Here is a 20183-nt window from a genome sequence, read left to right as displayed (position 1 = left end):
TCATTGGAAGAGCACAGCGACCTGGAGTGACTTTGAATGTTTACTGAACTGTTGCCGATTTTGTCGTTGTCATGAGAGTCAACGGATAAAAAGACTAATCATTGCCACCTGTCTGTGCTTGTCTGTCTGTGTGTTGGGTTATCTTCCGGTTGGACCCAACCCCCCTGAAAAAAATCGTTCTAATGTTTCCACTTCCAGCCGGAGCTGTGGACCAAGTAAATGTTATTTTCACCTCTTGTCAGCCACCCACTTCGGATCAACATGCCCTACCAGCACCTACACATACTGATCGCCTCCTCTCCTCCCACTCACTTTTCCTCTCTTTTTCCCCCTCTTTAGCATGCTTTTTCACTTGTCATTAGGACACTTTACGCTTTCCTTCAAACAGATTCGTGGATGCTCGAAGCAGATGGAACAAGCTCTTCACACGCTGAATTATTTACCTGACCAGCTTTTAGCACATGCCGCGATACAGTCAAGACACTTAGCATCTTAAAGGACGATTAGTGAAAGCATGTCTCGTTGACAGACACCATTATTATATTGTGCGTTCGCAAAGGAGAGATATGTGGAGGTTTAATCCTGTGTGTCTGCTTTATTCCAGCTCTTAAAAGTGATTTATTCATGCTTTACAACATTTACAGTGCCATTTTATCCACATAACAATTTGCAGTTTTGTTTACTACTGAAACAAAACAGTATTGACTTACAGTAGGTAGGATACTGAGCCCAGGTAATAGGTGTTAAAATGTGTGGCATTTGTGCATCTACTTACCTTTAGATGAGGTGAAATTTATATCAAGATAAAGAAGTGTTTTTTGTTTGTGTTAAGCTGACTATGAATATTGATGGTGAATGTCCCTTGAGCTGCCACTTCTGACACAGACCTACCTCTTCCCATTCAAGGACAAGGGTTCAATTGATATTTAGTCAGTGCACGAGTCCTCCATAGGTGTCTGAAGGGTGCCAACAACTTATTATCTTATTATAACAAGTTATCAACACTCATATCATGGATATGTGATTAAAACATATTAATATATTTGGTCAAATGTCAATAAATAGGTTCAAATTAAATTATTTAAATCGAAATCAAATTGGAAAAGGCATTTGCAGAATACCACATATATGTTTTAGATTGTTATAAATGGAAAAATAAATCTAGTCATAGAGTAATAACAGACATATAATAACTTTTCACCAAGCAAGTGCATTTGCCATTAAAATAGCATTCGAATAGAAGAAGATTTGAAAAGAAGAAAGCTTATAGTCCTAATATTAAATATTTTAGATTTGGGAATTTGATTGAACAATCGTTTCATTTCTTTCCTTATTATGTGTCATGGCAGCATGCACAATGACAAAGAAGTCCATGATGAACCAGGGGATGTCTCCTCTACTCTGTTAGACCCTTTATTCTAGCTCAGAACTTTAATTACAGACGATTTTCTGCAGTAAATATGACGTAGATAAGAAAATAAGTAGAAGCTGACTGCAACAATGGAGACTGTGAACGAGTGAAAACCACATCTTTTCTAACTTAACATTGAGTTTCTGCACACTGAGCCCTGGCTAGGACACACCACGCTCGACAAATGAAATGAGGGGATTAGCGTAATCCCACAGAGATTGAGCCTATTCCATAATATAATTCCACAATCCATATCAATCAAAATCATTACAGCAGTAGTAAACAGTATTGTGGAACGGTGTGGGCATCATTACGTACACAGTGTTTATTTTTTAGAAAATGCAAGATTTTATTAGTGTTGAACAAATCCTAGCGTCACTGCAGTTTATATTTTCTAATAGTAATTTAAGGTATAATTTTGTTTAGATTTTTTTCCCTCAGTGCATTGCAGAGAATTTGAAACAATTGGAAAGGCTCGCTTTATTATTTTTTCATTATTTTATTAGCTATAATTTCAATTTTATTTCCTAATGCAGCATCGTGAGAAGAGAAAAACTTACATTGTACAAGAAAAAGTTCTTATAAAGTTACTGAATCTTTCATCATACTTTAATTTTATAACTTTAATTTCTCTCATTTTTTTGATTACAGGGATACCATCGACCGAATCACTACATAGCTACTCAAGGTAAGAATACACATTCATTTATCTTGTCTAATCTTATCTTATCTTTTCTTATGTTATCTTATACTGTCTCAACGACCCTTGATGTGTAGTGTAGTTCTTAGATGGAACTCAGGCTTTGCTGTATATTTATACACACTCACATACACAAACTCAGACTCATTGAGCCATCTTGTGCTGAAGCAGCGTCTTGGAACAATTAATCAGCCTTAGTGTTGGCAGAGGCGGTGGAGTGGGATGGCTGTTAAAAGATGTGAGTAATAAATAAATGGATTAGTCGGTACGTACTTGCGCACTCTGTTGCTCAGTTAATCTGGCGGTCAGTGCCCGCTCTCCCAGCAGCCCCTGGAGGCAGTGTTTGATTGATAGTTAATTGTTGTGAGCTTCTTGGAGGCCGTGTTTTTCCCGCATGCTGGCGGCTTGTGGAGGTGCTACAGTGACAGGAAACAGCACAGAACGCAATCACTTCTCTTAATAGACTCACAAGCTGGTATAGTGGCACTGGGAGTTGCATAATTACCTGTTTATTGGAGCGCTGCCTGGCCTGTCCACAGAGACGGTTCCGTGCCTAAATGGCCTCTTAAGTTCTCTCTCTGCTTTTCCTCACCGACTTCATTTCAAAGCCGATCCCCAGCCAGCAAAGTGTAGAGTTGCATCTGTATCAGCATTTGTATATGACAAAGAGCATTTATCATAAGAGGTCTTTACAGTTTAAAAAGTAAAATATGTTTATGTATATAAATTGTGAACGTATCTCTGGACATTTTACAACTTTGATTTATGTTACAGAATTCTTTGCGAATGCAAAACTGTGAAAAACACAACTTATTACACATTTGGTGTGAACTAAAGACCCAGCCATTCATGACACTCTTTGTATTCACTGTGGGCAGATTTCAAAAGAAAGGCTTTTTATGGTGGGGAAAAAGTTAAAAAGCGCCAACATTTTTGAGATCAAAGACACTTTTTGAAGCTTCACATCACATCCTCCCTCTTTCCCAACCATACGTTTACTCTACAGAAGCTTAATTGTGTCCATTATTTCTCCCATTTTTTTTCACCTTGCAATCAGTTTGGAACATCAGAGATTAGCCGACGGTATCATAGCAGTAATAATGAGTAAAGACTGTGCTGAGTAGATTATTAAGTATAGAATACATAAATAGTGTCACAAGAAAAAAATAAAACATGACAGGGTTTACTGTTTTCCTATAACAGTGCATCCCAAAGTGTTTTATTCTTATACCCTTGCAATTAACCAACAATTATTATATTTAATAAAGAATTTTTTTATATGTATATAATGCGGAACATACATGAAACAAATTGGTTCCTCTTGTCACTTACATTATAGCAGCTATAGTTGATTTGTTGATCCTTCACCAGCCTCTTCTTGCTCTCTCTCTCTCTCTCTCTCTCTCGCTCTCTCTCTCTCTCTCTCTCTCTCTCTCTCATTCTCGTGTAGTTAATAAGGTATGTTACTGAAAAACCACAAAGCTCTTTGTCTGGAAAATGTACTGTAGCATTCCATCTTTACCTTTGTTTTAAGCTGCTGACGCTGGATAATCCCATCTATAGATGTGAAATTAATGTCTTCTCTCTGAAAACATGCCAGTACCAACACATAATCATGTTTTTCATTAAATTACATGAAATGTCCACAATGCAATTTCACAAAAAAATACAAAAATAGAATGAAAGTGAGTGGATGAGAGTGTTTGTGTGCCCTGTGATGGGTTGGTACTCCGTCCAGGGTGTATCCTGCCTTGATGCCCGATGACGCCTGAGATGGGCACAGGCTCCCCGTGACCCGAGGTAGTTCGGATAAGTGGTAGAAAATGAGTGAGTGAGAGAATGAAAGCGATCGTTAGGGCTTCTGTTGTAGAAAATAAGCAAGAATTGACTGAACAAGAATTAAGTATTCAACAACACTCAATCAACAGATTTAGAATAGCCTAGTGAGGGATAGCTTTTTCCCTCAGGCTATCAGACTAATTAACAGTCAAAACTAATACACCCTACAGCATACTTCTAAAATATGGTATGCCACACACTGCACTTTAACTTCAACAGTTCAACACTGGACTATACATACACACTGCATTTAATACAATAATCTATCTGTTACCACTGGATACCATCCGATGCACATCCATGACATTTCTGTATCCGTACAATCTGTTGCACCTTAGCGTATTTTGTATATAATATATATATTTATATTTATACATATACACATATAGGTACATATTGCATATAATATGTAGTGCTACTGTAAATATGTCTAATAGTACACTGTGTGTACCGACTATATGTATGAGCATATTGCACATTTTCATCTGTTAATTTCACCTGTATGTTTCTGGATTTCTGGAGTACACTCCCAAGAATTTCACTCACAAGGCACATGTGCTGTGGTGATGTGACAATAAAAGTGACTTGACTTGACTTGACTTGACTTGAGAATAGATTTCAAACTATACACCCAAGGTGATATTTTATCTCACACAAGCCACAGAGAGCTTAACTTCATCATCTGAGCCAGTCACCTATGTGGCGGTGTACACTAATTACATGCATGTAGACTGGGATATGAAGGTTTAGTTCTGCGGTGTGAAACTTTTTCATAAATTTTTTTTGCACACTGTCTTGTTGAGAGGAACTCACTGGGACGCACATGCGAGACATTCTTCCTGTAGTGACAGAGCAGGTGTCTGACAGGCCATCACACTCTCTGCTGTAGTGCCTCTCGTCCTGTATACTATAGAAACCTTCCCAGTCTAATTGGGGAAGCTTGACATCACTTATAGGTGAACGGAGCTTTTTTTAATGTATCGGCATATTATAGCTGCATTTGTCAGTTTGTCCTTGCTGTTCCTGGCTGGAACACTCACACTGCACCCAGTGCTTTTCAGAATTGTATAAAGAGTGTGTATATAGGATGTGTGTGTGTGTGTGTGTGTGAGTGTGTTTGCACTATCTGTGTCTCCTGGTGTACTGTACTTTGTAAATATACAGAAATTCCAGATGCTGTACACTTGAATGCGAGACTTAAAAAACGGTTAAACACAGTATGTAATGATGTATAATATAGTCTGCAACTAAGGATTGAATTCAAATCTGTAAGTACGTGTAATAAACAACATCAGACAAGTCCAATAATGAGAAAAACTCTCTGGTACAAGTAGTAATTTTGGGTGCTTTCAGAGCAAGCCAAGGGTTTGGTAATGCAGATGTTTTTGGGTTGGTTTTTTTTTTGTTTTTTTTTTGTGGATTTGAATACGTCAAATCTCTTTTCCCTCAATTTTTTTCTGGTGGATGTAATTTACTTTGGCTTGGAGGTAGAGCATCAGCGGTAGAGGAAGCGCACACAGATTTGCATGAGCTAATTAGCTCGTCAGAAGTCATTTTGTAATGTGCCTGTTGATTAAAAACAATGCTAATTAGAATTAATTAACTGTGTGATTTTAATTCCTTGCACTGCATCCTTATTGCTGGATGTTGGTCTATTAAGGTGTTTTGGAGCTTAATGGAAATGTAGATACACAAGCTTGTTACCATTCATTTGTGTGTATCTAGGTGTGATGATACACAATATGTCTATTTAAAGACCTCGTGCTCTGAGTAATGTGCTGTAGGTCACCTGGTATAGGTGCAGAAATGTCTGATCTGTTTATATAAGCATTATCAGTGCATTATATGCTTTGCTAAAATGACTTTTTTTTATCTCTCCTTCTCTCTTCTCTCGCTTCTCTGTATCAGGACCTATGCAAGAAACAGTCTATGACTTTTGGAGAATGGTGTGGCAAGAGAACACGGCAACCATCGTCATGGTGACTAACCTGGTGGAAGTTGGCAGGGTAAGTTTATCAGTGGCACTTTTTACTATTCACTAACTATGAAAGGCATTTTTATACATGCTTTAAATCTGATAAAAAAAACTGCCTAATTATTGTAATATTCATTATTTTATATAATTCTGATCTTTTTAGCCACTAGTGAGCTAAATCTGTAAACAAAAATAAGAATGCTGTACCCTATAATAAGCATTTTAGATTGATTAAACAGCGGTCTCTTAACTATAAGTATCCATGCGCATCATTTACCAACTACAGTGCAAGAGAAACAAAACTATCCACCTCTATGCTGTTGAAGATCCCAAGGGATCTAACAATGTTCAGATTCTGCCATAGTTAAAATCTCAGTGCATTTCTCAAATTTTCCGCCACTCTTCACTGGTTTCACATCTGGTCCCCTGCTTCTGTTGTTTAAAATACTGTGCCTAATATCCCAGCAGACTGTTGCATTCTTTATCAAGCCTAACTGAGTAGCCATCCGTCTCGACAGCAGCGAATCACGTCCCTCCCTTTTCATCATTGACACCATCTGCTGTGTCTCATTGCTGATGAACTCTGGGATTTGGGCTCGGCCATCTCCGTGTCCTCCATATTCACACCAAGCTGCTTCTCAGCTGGACAGTTTCTTTCTCTTCTCTTCTACAAACACCTCATGCAACCCGACGAGAGCAGCAATCATTTTTATTAACCTCATTAATGAGCTACTTCTCAGCGCATAAGCATATTCATATATACAACACATATATCTACACAGTATGTACATGTACATAACACAATTTACACCTCCCCGGAGTTCATTAAGGCTGATATGGTTAATCATTATGGCTGATTGGGGCAAATTGTTAATGTGTGAACATCATTTAACTGTGCTAGTTCTGGAATAAAACACTACAGTGTATGCAGTTATGGGACAATAATCAGTGATTATCAGCGATTAAAGATTATACATCATACTATTTGCATGTTTACATGTCAATGAAACAAGTTACTTCCTGTTATCACATGACATAGTCTCTCTCTTGAAGTGAAAAAAGCATCTTGTACTATACTGACAAATAATATTAAATAAATTTAATCAACATCTTCTGGCCAATCAGAATCAAGCATGAGCCTGCTCATGTTTTTAGTGACCCTGCTAATGCTAGGCTCCGTCTTAAAACTCATTACGTGCAGATTACCGATTAAATGTGAGGCTTAATAACCATGGAAGTGTCAGCACTAGCATACTTACTCCAGGTAATTTTTGGATTGTTCACAAAGGTTTATCCTACATTACACAGTTAGCCACAGAATCTAGCCATCCTTGGTTTATGCGTAATGCTTTAATCCAGGATATTAGTTTCCTTATGTTTATCCCTGGTTTGTCTACGCTAGCATATCTGGTGGTTGCTAAAGGAGCTGAAATCCACTGAGGGACTGAACCACAGTGATATCATTGTGCTTTAGGATGCCCATAGCAAGTAGAAGACTAATCCCTAACACTCCCAGTGGAAATCTGTGGCTTGGAACTAATGGGATTTCAAAAACCCTATCTCAATATCTGACAAGAACAAAAGGGTCCTCTGCTGGGTTCCGCACAGCATCGCATTTAACTCATTAATAAGTTATTAATGTGCAAACAGAAGGATAATGCTGTTGAAAACTGAGTGAATTTTAGTTTAGGCACAGATAAATAGTAGAGCAGTTAGGTTTGATCACTCCACTCATGATTGGTCCTCATATGCATCCGTATAGAGGATAAAAGCCATGTAGAATGGACAAGCCTAAATTGTGCTGAATTATCTGACAGACACAAGCATGATTTATTACCAAAGTAATGCTTCCTCTTGTAGAAGATTCTCCCCATATAATCTCATATTTTGCCAGTTAGAGAAATGTAGATAGAATCTCACTGCCGGTGTTTTTCTGACAAGATCTGTTAAGTGGGCTAGCATGACTACAGCTGTTTCCAAACACCCATTAAACTATAATTATTTCACCAATTAGTCCAGTCTTAATAAAGCTATAAACAAGGAAATTGTAGTAAAGAAGATGGAAGGGCAGAGAAATCATAATCACGTCACAGGCAAGTAAAGAAAAAAGGGAAGTGTAGCATAATGTGAGTGAATGAGAAACGAGAGCAGTAAATGATCAAACGGAAAGAAAGCAAGGGAATCGGTCCCAAGGCTCCCAAAAGCATTCGGGGTAAAATGGTATTGATCATTGCTACATCAAGGAAATAATACAGACAATGTGCTGTGGTATAAAACTATGCTCTTTGTTTTTCTCATAGTGAAAAAGCCTGGCCTGATTTATAGCAGTCTTGTTCAGGTCCTGTGAGTGTGGACTAGGTAATGAGAGAGTTCAAGAGCAAGACACTGGGGGTAATTAGTCAGGGGATCATCAGGCTCAGAGCTTTCCACGTATCTGGGGCACTCAAGATGGGAGCGCTGGCTTGCGGAAAAGGAAACAAAGCCTTTTTTTGTGCTTCCTCAGTAAATTCTATGTTTGAAATATCTACAAATCTTTTAAGATGATACTGATGATTAAGATGATTACCTAAATCTTGTCTATGGGTTCTGGAGTATGCAGCTCTATTCACCACAGAATGATTGTTTCTCTGAGCTGATATTACCGGACCATTGAGTAATTTGGCAGCGACTGGAAGCTGGTTAATGGAGAATTACTAACATGCAAATTTGCCTCTGTGTCTGTCTGTGTCTGTCTGTGTGTGTGTGTGTGTGTGTGTGTGTGTGTTGTCTTTCAGGTTAAATGTTGCAAGTATTGGCCAGATGACACAGAGATCTACCGGGACATGAAGGTGACACTGATCGAGACACAGCTGCTCTCAGAATATGTTATTCGAACCTTCGCTGTGGAAAAGGTACAGGCTTGTAATTTTGTCTTGGAAACTTATTTTATTAGAAAGTGCTGTTTTTTTTGTGACAAATGTTTGGAGTTTAATGATGAGTTTAAAACTGAAAAACAGGAGAAACAAAAGAAACATTTTGTTGTTGTTGTCGTTGTTACATCTGTCCAGTTTTGCATTCAACTCCTGCTTTCTGCACAAGTATATTCCAGAGGGCCTGTGTAGGTGTGTGACAGTGTGCATGTGTGTGAGGGTGTGAATCACTGGCCTTCTTTCCTCTAGCGGTGTTTCACTCCTTCTCATCCTCCCACAATTGCACAAACCTTAAGAAACACACACACTGACACACAAACAGCACAGATGCTTAGAGATGATACTTGTGGGAGTTTGAATGGAGTAGTGTGCTAACAGATTTCACTCTTAAGCTCTGTTGATGTGTGTGTGTGTGTGTGTGTGTGTGTGTGTGTGTGTGTTTTTCTTGTTTGTTCACTGTAGCGAGGAGCTCATGAGATCAGGGAGATCAGGCAGTTCCATTTCACTGGTTGGCCAGACCATGGAGTACCATACCATGCTACAGGCCTGCTGGGCTTCATCCGCAGAGTCAAATCCAAGAGCCCAGCTAATGCCGGCCCGATGGTGATCCACTGCAGGTCAGAGGTTAACGATACAGGAGTAGATTTGTGGATCTCACACATGCATTTATTCAGTAGATGAACAGAAATCGATGACTGTATTATGCTCCTCAAAGTTCCTTGTATTCTTTATTATGTATGATTCATTTGTCCTTGAATGTGAAATGGTTTTCTGACACACATCCTCCTTCTTGGCATGTAGTGCTGGAGCTGGCCGTACAGGCTGCTTTATTGTCATCGACATCATGTTGGACATGGCTGAGCGTGAGGGTGTGGTGGACATCTATAACTGCGTGCGAGAGCTCCGCTCACGCAGGGTCAACATGGTCCAGACAGAGGTACCACAGCCAAACGACCTCACACCAAGCTCACACCACCCTGAAAACAAACACACACTCACACATTCTTACTGACTCAGAACTCATAAGAACCAGAAGCACCCTATTGCCAATCTACAAGTTACTCTGTACAAATGTGGGGCTATTTATTTAACTTATTGTCAAAACCATTTAGTTTACCATTAGGAGTTTATTTCAGCTATTTGGTTTAAAGATGTGGTACAAAAGACAATCAGAGTAAATAAGAAGCAAGATTCACCTGGCATAATTAAGCCACTTTTACATGTTGTCCTGGTCTGTATTTGCCCAAACCACCCAAACTGATTTCCAAAATTATATTTGCTATTAAAGCTTGTGCTCCTAGTTCTTCTTATTTAATTATTAGTGCAGTGACATTTTGTCTTACAAATATAATTTCTCACTGCATGACACAGGTTGTGCAAAAATGGAGCATAAAGGCTGGTAGCTTATAGTTGTTGGTACTTTAGTAAGCAAGGAAGTGCTTATTTTATTAAATCTGTGTATGCACCAGCTTAGAGGAATTAAATAATAAAAACAAATTAATTACTTGACAGCATATAAAACTCTGTTAGTTTTTAATTAGTTTTGCAAATGGAAGCAGATGGGTGAAAACAGAGTAGTTTCAGAGACTACTAAAGTGATTTGTGGTGCATATGTATCAGTTTATATTTAGCAAATTAGGGGAAAATTGCCATTTTACCAAAGTTTTTAAACACCTAGGATATAGTTAAATAATTTCCTACATATAACTAAATTAGAAATATACTTGAGAGAAGAGATCTTTGTTTTTCTTTGAAAACAGAACAGCAGGTCTGAGAAATCTCGGAATCAGTTTGACCGATACAGTGGACTAGTCTGACCCTGGTGTTTGGACTTTTGTCAAAAAGGACATCTCAAGACATTTTTTTTAAATGTCACTTCATGAAAGATTAACTTCAGGCAGCCAGGTCTGAGAGCCTTGTAGAGGCAGAAAGGTGGAAGAGTGACTGACGGCCCTGTGCTGACGATCCAAGCCAGCATTGTAGCAACTTGAAATTAAGTTGGATTGAGCTACAAAGATCTAATGATTATCTAAATGATAATCTATGCAGGAAATGCTGTTAGTGCATTCACATATTTGTGATTTGTATGTGATTAAAACAAAAGAAACCACTAAAATCATTATTGTACTCAGTCATGGCAACCCAAAAACATCCATCCAGCTTTCAACTATTTGATATTATAAATATTTTGCCATTGTGTCTGAAGTGTTACTTTTACTGTTGTATAAATCAATATCATTCTCACAATTGTGCTATTGCTCTAAATATCACAGGTAATCTAAGCCATGTTTATAATCAATACAAAACCACTATTGCTCATGTGACACTGCTGATATCACAGTGACGTTGGACAGGGGATGTTCTCTGAGCGGTTCAGGCTATAATTCTACTAATATGTTTAAATTAATGCTCATTGTCTAATATTTTATAGTTTCTATAGTAACAGTCCATACACAAGGAGTTGTGTGATGGAATATTCTGTAAAGGAGGAGACTCCAGTGCCATTGTTTGTTTGGCTTCCACTATTAGACGTTTTCAGGACAGGGGTTTGCACTTTTTTGTTTTAATAATTTTTTTTCTCATAATTTCTACTCTTGCTTTGTTTTGTGTTTAGGAGCAGTACGTGTTCATCCATGACGCCATCTTGGAGGCGTGTTTGTGCGGCGACACAACCATTCCGGCCAATCAGCTGCGTTCAGTGTATTATGACATGAACCGTCTGGATCCTCAGACCAACTCCAGCCAAATTAAAGAGGAGTTCAGAGTGAGTGTTTTTGTGTTTGACTTTATGTCAGCACCAGTGAGTGGGTATGGCATGGGTATGTTATTAGTGTGAATGTCGGTTTGTGTTGTTACACAGACTCTGAACATGGTCACTCCGACGCTGCGTGTAGAGGACTGCAGCATCGCTCTGCTGCCGAGGAACCATGAGAAAAACCGGTGTATGGATGTGCTACCACCTGACCGCTGCCTGCCCTTCCTTATCACCATTGATGGTGAGAGCAGCAACTATATCAACGCTGCCCTGATGGATGTAAGTACACAAACACTCCTAGACCCTGCTGCATCTAAAAGAACAGTGATTGTCTAGTATGAAAGTCTGACAGAGTTAATTAGAAAAAGTGTTTTTGTATGTATATATTGAACAAGACACCTAGGGTGTTGACAGTGTGCCGGTCTTATGTGTTACATTTACTTTCATTTCATTACATTATCAACATTAAGAGTATAGTGGAAACGAATGTATAATTATTCTCCAACAGACATGAAAACTTTACCAGGATGCTTTTAATTTAATCCTTCAATACCAAAGAGCAAGAAAAGATGAGAGCAGGGAATGGAAAAGATTAGAGCAAAAATATTTTAAAAGGAAAGGAAGCCAGTGAGGGAGGCATTATGGGGAGAGCGAGAAAGAGCAGTGGATATATCAGATTCTTCGATTCAGCAGTACTCGCTTGTCCATGTGGGACAATAAATTGCACATTCATCCCTATAATAATCACTTGTATTTTTTTTTCCAGAAGCCAAAGCAGATCAGTTGGGTTGGGGGGGCAAACATGATAAATGGGAACTACTTCGCTCAATATGCCATGCACAATTATGTGCTTATTGAGAATGATTAAAAAACAGATGGATTTGATTTATTCCACTGTCATGCAAATGCATAAAATGAATTTACAAGCGTGGATGGTTTTTTTTTCCACCATACAACTTCATCTAGATTGCTTTTATGGAAAATATGTTCAAAGACCAGTAACAGAGCATTTATTTTCATTAGAGCAAATGGAAATGTCAGAATCTGTAGCATGGAATAAGGGCATAACAAGCAAAAACATCAGGAAATGAAAAGCCTCTTACATCAATTAGTTAACTAAAGACATTCATATTCTCAGTGTACAGCAAATCTTGCAGGAAAAGCTGCTGACACACACTCTTGTTTTCATCATGTGCTCCTCCTTTTCTGCCTCTGGATCACTCTTCAGAGCTACAAGCAACCATCTGCTTTCATCGTTACCCAGCATCCTTTGCCGAACACTGTAAAAGACTTCTGGAGGCTGGTCCTAGACTACCACTGCACATCTATAGTAATGCTGAATGATGTGGATCCTGCCCAGGTACAGTGGTTTTTTGTATTTATTTTTAATTTGTGTCTCACTTCCTCTCTGTTTCTTTTGGAAATGCAGCAGGTTAGCCAAGGGACAATGTGGTCAGGATCAAAGCTCAAACTCACACCTAATCCACACTTCCCCATGAGAGGCTTTCAGTTTCTTCTCCCATTGCAACCTGTACACTAATCTCCATAAAGAGATTATAGTCCTGTTTACACGTGGTCATTTCAGCATTTGAGCATGTGGATCCAAACTGGAGAGAAACCATTTACATAAAGATGTTTTCAGAGCAGATTTCAATCTAATGGCTTAAACTATTCCATTAAGCCCAAAGATTCTGGCACTTCAGCAACGTCACAGCCACATCTCTCCATGCTACATTTCTTCGCTATAATCTGTTTTCAAGACTACCAAAGTGGTAGCATGTGGTCAAGTGTGAGAATTTAATGTGTATAATAATACATAATGCAGTTATCCAATTTTAGACTGGATAAACAGAGACATATTTGATTTGAAGTCAGTGATGACTAGCAAACTTAGCAAAAGGAGTGGAGGGAATAGATTACAGTGAATGAGGGACAGATGTGTGTTACTTGGTGTGTGTTTGTGGATTTTTTGAGGTAAAATTCAGAGCTGGTTCATACTTGAGCTGTTTGGGTGCGTGTTTTTTTCCTGTTCTCTTATTTTCATTTTAGAATATTTGAAGATGGAGGCGATGTTTGTCTTGCAGGGAAATTTAATTAAAGTGCTTCTATAAGCTGTTCGTTAGTATGAATAGTGAGACGTGTGCTTGACTCTCAGCTGTGTGTATGAGGCAGCATGACAGATGAGCCACAGCACTACTGCTTGTTGAAGATGTACTGTATGTAATCAAGTGTATCAGTATTAATGGAAACGTAGCAGAGACACAGCAAGTAGCGTAACATGAACGCAGGGATGCTTGGAGTGTCTTGCTGATTTTACATTTATTCAAACTGATCGTACAAAATACTATGCAAAGTGATGTTATTTTGTTAATTAGATGGTAGAGTAAGATTTTCTGAAGCAATTTCAGTTAAAGTTACAAACTGGAACACAGAAAATCTCATTCGGGAGCCGAAAGGGTTGGCTTTCCTCAGCGAGCTGAGCCAAACGATCTGACTCACTGAAAAGGAACTTAGCTCAGTGCTTACAATAGTGGGTGTTGTTGCTGGCAGGGAATTCTGGGAATTGGAGTTCCTGGATGACAGAGCATTCATGACATTATCAGGATAAAATTTAGATCCAATCGGTGCATAGGTTCTCATCAGAAGCGGTCCACTCAGCAGAATAACATGCATTTGTTCCTGTATCAGTCAGCATGTGATATAGTTATTTCCTTTAACCCATGTAAATGTTCTCACAGCTACTTAAGAGTAACACAAAATGATTGTATTATAATGGGGGCTAATTTGCATATTTTTGTGCAGCTTTGTCCACAATACTGGCCTGAGAACGGTGTACACAGACACGGACCTATCCAGGTGGAGTTTGTATCTGCTGATTTAGAAGAGGATATTATTAGTAGGATATTCCGCATCTATAACGCTGCACGGGTACATGCACTAACAAATACACAGACATTCATGACTATAAAGAACGATTTGCTTAATGCTTGATGTATGTGCCCGCTGTTGATCTCAGTGTTTTGTTGCTGTTAGCCACAGGACGGATACCGCATGGTCCAGCAGTTTCAGTTCCTGGGCTGGCCTATGTACAGAGACACACCTGTGTCCAAGCGCTCCTTCCTCAAATTAATCCGGCAGGTGGACAAGTGGCAGGAGGAGTATGATGGAGGAGAGGGACGCACTGTGGTGCACTGCCTGTGAGACTTTTTTTTTCTTTATCAATTTCTGTCACACATATTCGGACAGGTTCACACTTCAGAGAGTGACATGTCAAAGGGGACAATTAGACACTCAAATATAATTATGAAACTAATCTATAGCCCTGTTTGAGCTATAGGAGGTTTACTAATGTAACTGTAAGGGATTTGACTGTGTGATTTGGAGAGGATATCTGTGTAATTTTCCAAATTACCACATTTTAGCTCAGATGTACATGTCAGGGTTACACGACAGGCATAACACCCAATAACAGTAATAACACGCTGCACAGCCATGTCTATTACCCGCTTTAGTGATTATATTACCATGAGATTGATTCGAACAAGATTATTATACCAGAGGGAGCTGAATGTTCAGCTTATTACAGATCATTTATGTTGTAATTATTGTTGTTGGATTTTTCAGACTACAGACATTCAAATCACACATACAGCTCAAACCTGGCTTTAGCGAGGCTTTGTATTTGTCATTGTAAGATCTGTTAACGTAATTAATCAATCCGTTTATAAATGCTTCCACAAATATGTGACACAGAATCATGGTGTGCTATATGATGGCACATGGCAGTGTTGTCTTAGGTCATGTGGTGGAGTTACTACATAAATTCAAATCAAACCTTATTCTCCAGATTTAGCCCAAGCCTCTCCGGTGAGTCTTTCCCTTAGGCTTGATTTGTGTGTGTGGGTCTGTGTGTGTGTGTGTGTGTGTGTGTGTGTTTGTGTGTGTGTGTGTGTGTGTGTGTGTGTGCACGTGTGTTTGTGTGCAATCACACCCCACTACCTTATCTTGCCTCCCATTTCATAGGGATCAGTATGGTAGGGCGATTCAGTGGCGGCCTGCTTCCCCGAGGCCCTGCCTGGGTAGGAAATGAGATCAGCTAGCTTGACAGAGAGTGTGTGGTGTATGTGGACTGGGCTGAGGTGGAGCTAATCTGGTCCAGCACTCCTGAGCCACCACAAAAAGACGATCCATGTGACTCTCATTAGTTTCCCGGCCAAATTCCAATCTCACAACCCTCTCACATACACATACACATAAACGTTTTTCTCTTACATTCAGACAGCATAAACATTGCAAAATGCCGCCCAACCTGTGCACTTTACCTTCTACAGAAGTGCAAGTCATTAGATAGATAATGCTTTTTCAGACAATTAGTGCTGCTTGCTCTAACACTCCACACTGAAATGTTCGTCCTGTCCATGTGGGACCAGATTAAACCACAATCTACAACATTTCATGGTCGTTGGGGATTATAAAAGGCTCCACAAGTTAAATGGTACTGCTTACTGAAAGCCAGAATCTGTACTCCTAACATCTGAGGCATGGAAACTTGAGCTCTGGCATGTAATAGGAAACAGGAAACAGTCCCACTGAAGCTTTTAACTTGCTGTGTGTCAAGAGTTTTGAGGTTTTGAGCAACAACACAGGGCATTAGAGGGAGAAGAGCACCACCTAGAGGTCACTCCTTGGAACTTATTAGTACATTGGTGAAGCATTCATTAGACAGATGTCCTACTGATTATTTAAAAAATTCCCAGAACATTTATGTATATAAATATAAACTGTTCAGATGTACCTAAACTTTTGAAGATATTATCTTCAGGGTTTCTCATTTGATTTCTTCAGGTTTGTTCAAATCCCAACATCCTCAAGCTGGTGCGATAGGGTCTTTAACCCTCAAATGCTCTCCTGTCTCAATTTCATGTCATTTTTAGAGAAAGCATCAGCCAAATAAACATATGTGAAGAAGCCAAATAAAACATGATTTTTCATGCATTGTCATTTTCTTTCTTTCATTCTTTCTTCCTTTCTTTCTTTCTTTCTTTTTCTCTCTCTCTCTCTCTCTCTCTCTCTCTCTCTCTCTCTCTCTCTCTCTCTAGGAATGGAGGTGGACGAAGTGGGACTTTCTGTGCAATCAGTATTGTTTGTGAGATGTTACGGCACCAGCGCTCTGTGGATGTGTTCCACGCCGTCAAAACACTGAGGAACAACAAGCCCAACATGGTAGATCTCTTGGTAAGCACCTTTAATGGGGACCAGTGCAGATTTTATGCAGAACTGCTTCAGTTCACACATCTCTGGGAAAAAGGTCTTTGTGGTTAATTTGTTTCATCCCACACTGATATATGAGTGACATAAGAGTGGAGTTCAACCTTTGATTCACGTGAAAAAAATATTTTTTAGCAAAACGTGTCACAGTTATTATTACAGTCTTGTGTTTGCCTTTTTAGCTCACAACACAGGTCAATAAAGTCATGCGACTAAAATGGCTACTCCAAAAGCTTGATTCTGTGGACACTGAACTATTCTGTGTATGGCTTTATATCTTTTAGATTATTGTCTTGCTGGAAGATACAAGCATGACCCAGGTGTCGCTTCCCAGCAGAGACTGCCAGATATTCATTTAAACTCTTCTAACACTGCATTTATTCCATAATGCCTTGTATCCCAACAAGGTTTTTAGGGACTTTGGTGGAAAAAAAACAGCCCCAGAATGTTACAGATCTTGCACCATACTTAACAGCAATGATTTGTTTCTCTTACTCATGACCATCCTACTTTTTAAAAATTTCTAGTTACAATAATTGACACGGCACTTTGTTCCGACTTAAATCTTTGATAAGGGTTTATATTTTTCTTAGAATAAAATTCACTTCAATCGAAGGTTAGATCTATCATGTTTTAAGTGTGATATTAAAAGACAAAGACATTTTATAGTAACTTTATTTAACCACTCTGCCAATTATTCTGTAGCTGTCTGTAAGCTAATTTTGTAAGCTTTTTTGCAGGCTTGTTGCGTTTTAGCCACTAGGGGATTTAAAAATTAGGCTTGATGCCGATATTGCCACTTTTATTATATTCTGATTTTATGTGATTCACTAGGCATGTCTCACTCTCAGACATGTCGTCATCTGTTGTTTTCATTCTGAGAATAATTTACAAATTACAAACGTGCACAATTATCATGAGTACATTATCATTATCATCAGTGGAAACATTTAGATTGGGATTCACACACACACACACACACACACACACACACACACACACTGTTCCGTCACGTCTGGAGTATCATGCTGTACACATTGTATTACCAGTAAATACAAAACAATCAAATATGCAGTCCTACTAACTGCCTTCTCAGTCAACCTTTTCTAAATATTAACAATTTTGTGATACCGTTATGCAATAAATAGGACTGTTGACTCCTGTTATTATATTTCCACTGATGATTGTGTTCTGTATTTACAGGATCAGTATAAATTCTGCTATGAAGTGGCACTGGAGTACTTGAATTCAGGCTAAGTTTTCCAGATGCGGATGTCCCCCTTTTCGTCCCTCGCTGTTCCCCCAGCCCCTTCTTTCCTCAGATAGAGACTATACCACACATGAATGTTGAAGTGTTGGACTGGAAATGTGAGGAGGTGTGCTGCTTGGACCACTGTGGCCATAATGTTGGCTGAACGTGGCCAGAAAACGGTCTTCGGGGTCGAACCAGAGGCCTGTACGCTTGCACTGCCCGGCTGAACTGTCCACAGTTGAACTTTGAACTCTACCCCTATTCCCTCACTTGCCCCTTTTGCTCTCTGTATGTACATTTCAGCGTGAGTTGGACTGATCACACACTCCCGCGACACTTCTTCTATTCCACAAGCACACTGATGTACTTTACTCCCCAGTTGTCCACGTCTCACCGCTGCTTTACATGTTTCGGAAAGCTTTTATGTTCTTTTTTAATTATTTTTTATGGTCCCCCCTCTTGCCTGTGACACCTGTCTTGCCTTTTTATCCTCGGTGGATGATAGCTGTCATTTCCATTTTTGTGGAGAATGCGATATGTGGCTAATGTGGCTGTGTTTATTTTTACTCACTGATTTTTTTTTTTATTCGATTTTTCCTCGTAAATGAAATTTGAGACAGAATGACGAGTAGCTGAAGTTCAAAATGGCATTAAGAGCACGGATCCTAAAGGTTGCATTGGCATTATTGTGATTGCTTGTGAAATGTTGTTGTGTTAATTGTTGAAGCGATCCACAAGCAAGCTTAATGTCATGTCAAAAGATCCAAAGCTTATATTTGTGACCATTTGTTAATACTGTAAATACTTGAAGGTTGGCAGATTATTTATTCATTGAAGGTTTTTTGCTTTTTGCTTGTTAATTTTTTGTTTGTTGTTGTTGTTTTTCTTTTGTTTGTTTTTTTATTTTATTTTTGTGAAGCACATTGAGTGACAATCATGTTTTATTTGGTCATTATTATTTTTCTCTTTTGTCAGGCTTGGCATAATAATGGTGACCAGGATGTGATGTTATGTTTTTATTTATCCTATATGGAAAATTACAAATACATACATATCTATACTGAGCTACTGGTTCTTTCTACTTTTGCCCCAGAGATGGATATACTATCACTTTAGTCTGTAAGTGCTTTGTTTTCCTTCTAAATCCAGTATACTGGTTATAAAAATAGTTTTATTTGAGGCTAACCATTAATTTGAGGACTGTATCCACAGCTAACTGCCTGTTCAGATGTTTCTTGGGCATTTGTGAGAGTAAAGCCGCAGGTCATCATAAAACTGGCAACAAATGAATTGTGGAAAATCAAGAGATTAAAATAAAAAGCACTCTAGCCTCCAATAAAGATAAAGTAGTACCAAGGTAGTGGATACCTTCAATCATGGGGGAAAAAAGCTGTTGAATTGTCAGGTATGCAGCGAGATGCTGGCATTGGTGTTTGTGGGTTACAGTCCATTATGTGACTGGAAACAGCCAGACAGTAAAACCTGCAGAGCAGGGGTGTACAGTCTTATACGGAAATAAAGATAATAATGGACACCCTTCTTTAGACAACCTTCTCAGGTACAGCCTTCAAAAGATGCAGGCTGGAACTGAAGATAGCATGTCTTTAAGCCTAAAGAATGTGGGATGTTGAGCAAAAGTCTTAGTATGAACTGAATACAAATATATTATTCAGAATGAAAAAAGAATGTATTTTTAACTGATACAAATACAGATGTTTAGAGGCACACTTTTAGTTTGTGTGAACGATGCATTTACAGCATTCATTTACATTTATGGAATTTGGAAGATGTTCTTATCCAGAGCGACGTACAAAAGTGCTTTGTAGTCTCTATCAGTGAATAAAACTGGTTTACTAGGTTAAAGACTTAGGATACCATCAACATAAAACTCTGTACATGGTTTTTAAATGTGTATATTTATATATTTAAAAAAAAAAAACAGGGAAAATAAATGCTAGTTTAAGTGTTTCAGGAAGAGGTAGTTTTCATGATGGCCAGTGACTCAGCTGTTCAGACATCCAGGGAAAGTTTATTCCACTACCTCGGTGCCAGAAAAGAAGAGTCTTGTTGTGTA

General features: G+C 38.8%; 1 protein-coding gene across 10 annotated transcripts in view; it reads left to right on the top strand.

Moving 5' to 3' along the window:
* Positions 1-19173, top strand: part of LOC132845609 (receptor-type tyrosine-protein phosphatase mu-like) — a 204110-nt gene extending 184937 nt beyond the window's left edge. For all 10 annotated transcript variants that reach the window (XM_060869713.1, XM_060869711.1, XM_060869710.1 and 7 more), the window contains 12 exons: positions 2063-2099; positions 5859-5956; positions 8700-8816; positions 9297-9451; positions 9636-9771; positions 11449-11598; positions 11695-11868; positions 12818-12949; positions 14392-14517; positions 14623-14786; positions 16689-16824; positions 18061-19173. In XM_060869713.1, the coding sequence (XP_060725696.1) occupies positions 2063-2099; positions 5859-5956; positions 8700-8816; positions 9297-9451; positions 9636-9771; positions 11449-11598; positions 11695-11868; positions 12818-12949; positions 14392-14517; positions 14623-14786; positions 16689-16824; positions 18061-18114 (1479 nt within the window). In that variant the 3' untranslated portion in view covers positions 18115-19173. The remainder of the gene's footprint in view (positions 1-2062; positions 2100-5858; positions 5957-8699; positions 8817-9296; positions 9452-9635; positions 9772-11448; positions 11599-11694; positions 11869-12817; positions 12950-14391; positions 14518-14622; positions 14787-16688; positions 16825-18060) is intronic.
* Positions 19174-20183: the final 1010 nt, after the last annotated feature.

Source organism: Tachysurus vachellii, chromosome 5 (assembly GCF_030014155.1).
Source record: "Tachysurus vachellii isolate PV-2020 chromosome 5, HZAU_Pvac_v1, whole genome shotgun sequence".
NCBI lineage: Eukaryota > Metazoa > Chordata > Actinopteri > Siluriformes > Bagridae > Tachysurus > Tachysurus vachellii.
Note: the sequence above shows the minus strand (reverse complement) of the source record. Positions and strands in the feature narration are given on the sequence as shown.